Here is an 8,084-nt window from a genome sequence, read left to right on the forward strand (position 1 = left end):
TAAATATAAACTGATTATGAATAATCTCAGTCCAATCCATTGCTAAACAGTGATTTCATATGACTCAGTAAGAAATAATGGATTGTATTAACTGGTGAAAATACCACACATAATTCCACAGATTGGTTTAAAGCCTTTATATTTGTTTTGCTTTGCTTTTAAGTGTGAGTTTGGTTTAAACATTAACTTGATTTTAAAAGAGCAGCAATGCATTCTGTATGGTAAATTGTTGCTATTTTGGGGTGCAAACCTGCCCAGAGAATAATTAGCTCCTTCCAGATTGTTTGGTGGAAGGAATAACAACTTCAGTGTTACAACACTGTTTTCCTCTGAAGTTGAACATGCATTTTCTTGCTTGATTTGCAGAAAAACTGCAAAGCTCCTTTCCTTATGAGGAGTGGAACCACCTGTCATTCATTCAGGAGGGCAGAGACAGTGGTGAAGAGGAAAGACCTCTGTGTCATACTATATATAAGGAAGTCAGTCCTGTGGAAGATAAGAAGTCATAATTCTGAAATGCTGAAAGAAAACACTGGCTCTGGGGAGCACGCAAAGCCCAGAGAGTACCCAGACAGGGAGGAATAAAATCTCAGCCCAGACAGAACTGGGCACATCATCAAGAGGAAGAAGTCTGTATTTCTTTATCTTCTAACCCACAGAAGGTATGTTACCACTGAAGTGATCATTTCCAAATGAAAGGAAGGGAAACCTGTTTCCTTTTTACTCTTCAGTCTTGTGTTAGTAGAATCCTCATAGAGTCTCAGTACCTAGAGTGAAGGAAGCCCCAGTTGGTCTGTGCTGATTGAGCGTACAGTCTTGAGATCATGTATCTACTCCTGTTCCCTGCCAAGACCTCCTATTTGCACATAGCATCAAGAAACCTTTATAGCTGGACTGTTTAGAATACCTATTGTGTGTGTGTGTAATGCACTGACACAGATACTTCATTCCTAGCTTTGCATATGAGATTATATAATCGTACATGTTTTCATTACCCACCTGTGTCCCCAAATGTTTTGAATAATGAAGAGATGTGTAGGCTTATGAGATTCACCTCTTCGACAGTATTGATTATTTCTTTCTGGAGTTTTTTTGAGATGTCTACTTTCCAGGAAATTCCCTTCTCTCCACTAGTATTTCTTTTATCAACTTCAAATTTCTTTTATTTTCCCATGATGACATTAGAGCATTTTATGTAATTTTCAATCTTTTTCATACTTAAATATTGATGTGTTGGGTTTTTTTTTAATATTTTATGTGAGCAAAACTCTTTAAGGAATCTCTACTTTTATCCCAGTATACAGTAATGTAAAGAAAGAATTTGATTTATTCCTTGTAATAAATGTTGCTTTACATGATGCACATGTGAGCAATGAACACTGTTCATCCACTATGACTATGTGCAATATATTATTATACTGTTCTCTATGCCCTTATACTTACTAGATCTTTACAATTTCAACAGGTTTGTAACACTCTATATACCTAGGAACTTAATGTTCTTCTTCTGACATGTGTAATCTCATTTTCTCCAAGTCCAAGATAATAACTTTGTATTTTCCTTAGGAAAAATTTTATAAAATGTATGTTGACATAGATGCCTTCAGTTTTTGAGTTTGGAAATTGGATTATATAACTATGATATCACAAGTCTGAGGTGGGCATAAAGATGAAAGCAGCCAAAATGTTAACTCCAAGTTTGGAATCCTCATGTCTAGCCACCAACATCTTCTGTTTGAAATCCTGTTTCAGTACAAACTGTGAGGCAGCTCCATGATGGAGAAAGGAGGAGTCAGTCAGCGAGGACCTGAAATTCCCATTAATTGGGATCAGATGTGGAGCAGAAGCTCCAGCCCACTGCCTGTTTGACTTTGTACATCCCTGGCATGAATATAGAGAGATGCAACATTGGTGCAAAAGAGAACAAATCTATCTGCCTGGGGATGGAAGCATCACAAGGAACAGTAGAAGAATGTCTGTAAGGCACTTGGTGTTGATGGCACCCAGATTAGCAGGTCATCTTAGCATATCTCCACATAGTTTCTCACAGCATTCAGATCAGGATGGAGAGGCAAATGATGATTTTCAAAGGCAGGACAGAATTAAAAGACTAATCAGTGTCAACTGCTAAGTATCAAAGACATGTTCAAAAAATACATATAGTCATCAACATAAGAACAACTCGAAGGAAGTGATGAAGATTCAACAGTTGATATTCCTCATCGAAAGTTTCAAAGCAAAGAATCCTGGGCAGATAAATGGGCAAAAATACATTGGTGGTTATGAGAACATGAGTGGGAAAGTCTGCAAATTTATGTTTTACACAAGAATCACCTCCCTCCCCATAAGATCTCACAATGAGCTTTACTATACTGGCTCTACACACTTGCAACATAATTTCATGTGTGGAATTGAATACCAGGCATCAGGTCAAATACAACTATCTCCCTCTGTTTTTCTCCCTGTAGATGCCATGTGAAGGCTGCATGGAGAGGGACAATGAGAGCGCTGATGCAACCATGGAGTTCCTCCTTCTTGGCTTCTCTGAGCTGTTCTGTCTGCGGGTCCTCCTCTTCCTTATCTTTCTCATCATCCATTTGGTCACACTGGCAGGGAATATGATGATCTTCATTGCTGTGTTTATGGAGCATTCTCGTACTCCCATGCTTTTCTTCCTCTGTCAGCTCTCTATCATTGAGCTTTGCTACACCTTAGTCATTGTCCCTAAGGCACTCCTTGGCCTGATGGTTATGAATGGCATCACTATTTCCTTCACAGGCTGTGCTGCCCAGATGTACCTTTTTGTGGGACTCGGCGGAGCTGAGTGCTTTCTCCTGGCAGCCATGTCGTATGACCGCTACATTGCCATCTGCCAGCCCCTCCACTATGCACTGGTGATGAGCGAGGGGCTCTGCCTTAGACTGTGCATAGCATGCTGTCTGGGAGGCTTTGCTGTTGCCCTGGGGTTGACAGTGTCTGTTTTCCACTTACCTTTCTGTCGGTCACATCACATCAACCACTTCTTCTGTGATGTCCCTGCAGTGCTGCACCTGGCCTGCACACACAGCTACATCCCCGAGCTTCCCCTGCTGGCAGCCTGCGTGCTCCTCCTGCTACTTCCCTTCCTCCTGATCCTGACCTCTTATGTGTGTATTGCTGCTGTTTTGCTACGTATCACTTCCTCCCTCAGAAGGGGCAAGGCCTTTTCCACCTGCTTTTCACATTTGGCCATCACCTTGCTACATTATGGATGTGCCTCCTTCATGTACATTCGTCCTAAGTCCAGTTACTCACCAGCTCAAGACAAGATGGTTTCTCTAGTCTACACCAATATTACTCCATTACTATACCCCCTTATTTATAGCTTGAGAAACAAGGAAATCAGAGGAGTCCTAAGGAAAATGTTGAGGAGGAAGAGACTAGCTCAGCGGAGCTGGAGTATTACCAGGGCTGTTACAGGTGTGAACTAAATTACAGGAGAACAAATGTTTCTGTTGGAAATGCTAGGCTAGGACAAGATTCTCTATAGACTTCACTATGGTAAATATCCAGGCAGAATACAACATGCACTGATGTATTTTTGACAAAATGACATCTCAGCCTCCAAAGAAAAAAAGGAAGGAGGAAAGGAACAAAAAAAAACCATAACACTATTTAAAGGGAAAAGTTGCATCAATTTGTGAGTAAGAAGAACTTTGATCAGTTTATGGTATCACTTCTGTGATCACGTATATACCCATACTTACATTTACAGTTGTCTCAGCATGCTCAAAAGATCAACACAAAATTATTTAATGCTGCTGACTTGTTTTCGTTATTTTTCTATCAAGAAGCAAGTAGATACTGGAAACTGGAAGTCAATAAATATTTTTAGTCTGGTAAGTTTTCCAGCACAAAAAACATGAAGGGCACTATTAGAAGGTTACAAAAAGAAATACTGTGTTTTGAAAGAAATGGAAATTAAGCTATGATTTTCTCCAAATTTAGCATCAGGTTGCACTTCCAACATTCCATCACAAGTGAAAAGATCATCAGTGTAAACTCATCTTACTTTGAATTATTCTAGGTAATGAAAATGAAAGTGCCACTGATTTGACAGGAGAATGACTTTCCTATGAGTGTTTTACAGGAAAAACATTTCCTTTTATAGGGAGATGCTTTAGATTTAAACTGTTCCTATGGAAACACAAAGACTCAGATACAGGTCTTATCATGTAGCTTTTATCAGGAAAGACTGCATCATGTAAATAAGAATGCCTGAGGAGTGTTAAAATCTATCAGCATAAATCTTACATAAATCTAACAATACTGCCACTGCAACTACTGTTGTTTCTATGCCAAAACCAGTGAGAATTCTAGGATATGCTGCAATGCAGCAGACATCAGAATCTGAAATGTGCACAGCAGTGTTATTTTATGTGTTTAGAATCAGAGAACCATCAAGGTTGGAATAGACCTCCAAGATCGCCTGGTACAACCATCCACCTACCACCAATATTTTCCCAATAAACCATATCCCTTATTATAACATTTAAACATTACTTGAACACCTCCAGGGACAATGACTTCACCACCTCCCTGGGCAGCCTGTTCCAGCACCTGACCACTCTTTCAGAGAAGAAACTTTTCCTAATGTTCAATCTACATGTAAGCAGAACAGGACAATTTAGACAAATGTGAAAACATCAGTTTTGTTCAGGAATAGTGGTAAAAAAGCAACTTCAATACTTTATTTAATACTTTACTGCCCCATGGCTCTTCAAAGCACCAAATGTGACTCAGATCTTACATATGAAATTATTGAGAGAAAAAAAAAAAGGACTTGCTTTTACTCTGTCTAATTCAAAGGTAATTCAGCACCCTGATCTCTGATCTCTCCCCTAGAAGACTGGGAGAGCAGAGTGATATTTGCTTTCTCTGGGCTACAATCATGAAAAATTATGGTAAGTGGATTTGACCAGCAAGGAAAGCTGGCCCTGTAACTGAATAACTTGACTTAGACTCCTCTGACAAAAGAGAAATTTAAAACTCACATTAAAAGCTATCCTCAAGTTGACAGTCTGGTCAGGCTAAAATATTAACACAGAATATTGGCTCTCATGTCAGTGAATATCCAGTTACTGCTGTGAGCAAAAATTTAGCAGCATTGTTTTAAATGATCAGTGTTGTAGTGAACATTTTAAATCATTGGCCAGGTCTTCCATAAAAGCACATTACTTACTAATAGAGAAACACTTTAGAACTGTGTTAGAGAAGTTCTTTGCATCAAATACTATTAAGGGATTTAAAGATGGTAAATAACTGTAAGAAGCATGGGACAAAACTGATGCCTCAAGTACAAAATCTCTTAAATCAGGCTTTGAAGTTAATCCTGCTGTAAGCAGTGGGCTGGGCTAGAGATCTCCGGAGGTCCCTTCTGAGGTTAGTAAAAGTAGAGATTTCTACCCTGCCTTTTAGGAGGTACTGATATGCTTATATACATGACAAGAAAAAAAAAGGAGCAGAAAGACAATGTGGTTTAAATAGAACTTTGGTAGAGGCCCTCACATGTTTATGGCTGTTGTAAGGTTGGGATAACAAGAGATGTAAGTATTGTCTGCTTCTAGTTGTTAGAGATTAACAGGACTCTGCCCTACAGATGTTCCTCATGGATAGTTATTGGTCAAGGGCACTTCAGCAGACCTGTCCTTACTGTATAGATAGGGGTGATGCTCCTGAGAGGGATGCCATGGCTCAAACAGCAGCCATATTGGACTCTTACCCCTGTAGTTCTGAGACACGTGTGAGAACCAAAACCAACAGCGGAAAACTTCTGAGAGGACACAGTCTTTGACCAGTGTCTCTGTGATGAGTAAAATGAGGAGATAATTCAGAGCCCCAGTCTATCTCCCATCCTATCCCTATCAGTATGCCCACATCAGGGTTTACATGGCCATAAAAAACAATATTCATCTCTGCAATTACTTCTTTTGTCAACGCTGCCCTGAGCAAGATGCTAGATGAGAACACAGATCTCATCAGTTGTTTGGCACCAGAGCTCAGCCTGTGGGCACTCAGCCTGTACAGCCTGCAAAATCTCATTAGTGAGATTTTGTGCTCAAGAATGATAAGGATTTGGAGGATGATGGCAGCGATGTCAAGTAACGTTCAAGATACTCAAGATCCAGTATTTTCTACATACCAAAGAGGTACCTTTACTCATGAAAATACTTTGGAGATGTATCCTATATGCTACCTATCATTACCAGTGATGATGGTAGGTTACCAGAAAAATCTTTTCAGTGCAGCGAAACCAGTGAAAAACTGTCATGCTTCACTGGCAACCCAGTTAAGACATTTCTTAGAAGTGGTTCCTATAAATAATCAATCTCCAAAAGAATTAAAGACTTAAATTCAAAAATATTTCCTTACTTTACTAGGAGTCTAAATACAGGAAGTATACTAAGGATATTTGTTTCTGTTATGGGCTAGGGAAGTCAACATTCTGCTGGAAATCCAATTTGAAGAACAGGAAAGTTTCAGTATGATCACTTATCCTTAGCAAAGTCATGTTGGCACAACATATGTTTTACATGGAAAGTGAGTCCACTAGTCTCCCTTTGCTTGGATTCTTTAAGAGCTTAGCAAATGTGCAGATAATCCTACGGTTGTCTAAACAGCTTCATTTGTCCTTTGATCTGAAGCAGGAGGAAAGTGTCAAGGTGAAATTAATATAGCTATTTGCAACAATGGAGTTGCAGTCAATGAAAATACATGTAGATAGTATTAAATGCTGAGAGTAGACTCTAATATCATGAGGATGAAAACCTGTCAAAAAAAGTGATGTTTTTTCTCTATTGAAAAAGTACCTGCGTTTTCCTTATGTTATTCAACATACCAAGAGCAATGGATAAATAAGCTTTACTATGATAAAATGTAGAATGTTATAGGAGTTTCTCTTGCACACATGTATAGATAGAAGATATACAGAATAAGTGAAATGATCCCTCCCTATGGCTGTTTTATGCTGTTGTACAAAATAATTTATCCAGCATATATAATCTGATAAGATACCAAAACCAAAGCCTGCAGTCCTACAAATAGGTTATTAGAGAACAAATATCCATAAACAATCTGAACTTCACTGCAGAAGTCTGGAATAGTTTTAGATTCTAAAAACTTTTCATTTTCCAGCTGAATGGTTTATGGACCTTAAGACCCCTTTAATGAACTGAATTTGGAAGCAACGAGGAACATAGGAGAGATGATCAGAGGAATGAGGTGAAGATCCACACCAGCAAGTTTGTTTCAGTTTCACTTTGGTTGGCAACCATCTCTAGATCAGAAAATTGCCTGCAGGTGCCTTGATTACAGCACCATACCTCTAATTTAAAGCTCTCAGCTTGAAACATCCTGCTGATCTCAGTTATCTTTCAGACAAGTTCAGGAAAAAGCAAGGACAAGAAGATCAGTACCCACCCAGACTGTACTGTTGGCTCTACCTGCATAAACTCAAAGATGTAAGACTGTTTTTACAGATTGGTGTATAAAGCTGAGGGAGGACCAGAGAGCTCTAGCAGCATGTGGCCTCTAAGCTTAGTCACTGTGGAAAATCAGGACTTCCAAATGCTGTTTGTATTTAATTTTGGTTTTGGTCTACAAATACTTTCAGCATTCATTTCTGTTTTCATATTTTGATTCAATTAGGAGATTGAGCTTTAAAACTCAAATGGGATTCTGAACTGGGAAGAGAGTTGGCAGTGAATTGGAAAGATGTTATTACAGTCAAAATACCCTCATTCCAGATTCCAGAGCAAGGTGTCTGTTTCAAGTATTTTCTCTTGATCTCAAGATATAGACCACATTGGATGAGCACAGGTTGTTAACACTGTTACTAAGGGAAACTATTTCATTTTTGCACAGGACAGTGGGAGTCTGCAGCACTGCAGCATCAATATTATGCTACCACAGCGAGAGAAAAGGATGAGTGTATTGACTTTAAATTCTTGAACTGTAATTTGTCAAGGAAAAATAGTAAAATAATTACAAAGCTGAAACAGAAATAAAAGCATCAAAATTTCATGGCTGCCCAGAGAATTTGTGGA

The 8,084-nt window shown here is 38.9% G+C and overlaps 1 protein-coding gene across 1 annotated transcript; it reads left to right on the forward strand.

The window, feature by feature from the left end:
* The first annotated feature begins 2,468 nt into the window (after positions 1-2,468).
* On the forward strand, positions 2,469-3,470 carry LOC116240005 (olfactory receptor 10AC1-like). Its single transcript, XM_031610299.2, has one exon. The coding sequence runs from the start codon at positions 2,469-2,471 to the stop codon at positions 3,468-3,470; it is 1,002 nt and encodes a 333-aa protein (XP_031466159.2).
* Positions 3,471-8,084: the final 4,614 nt, after the last annotated feature.

This window comes from Phasianus colchicus, chromosome 1 (assembly GCF_987193195.1).
Source record: "Phasianus colchicus chromosome 1, bPhaCol1.hap1.1, whole genome shotgun sequence".
Taxonomy (NCBI): Eukaryota; Metazoa; Chordata; class Aves; order Galliformes; family Phasianidae; genus Phasianus; species Phasianus colchicus.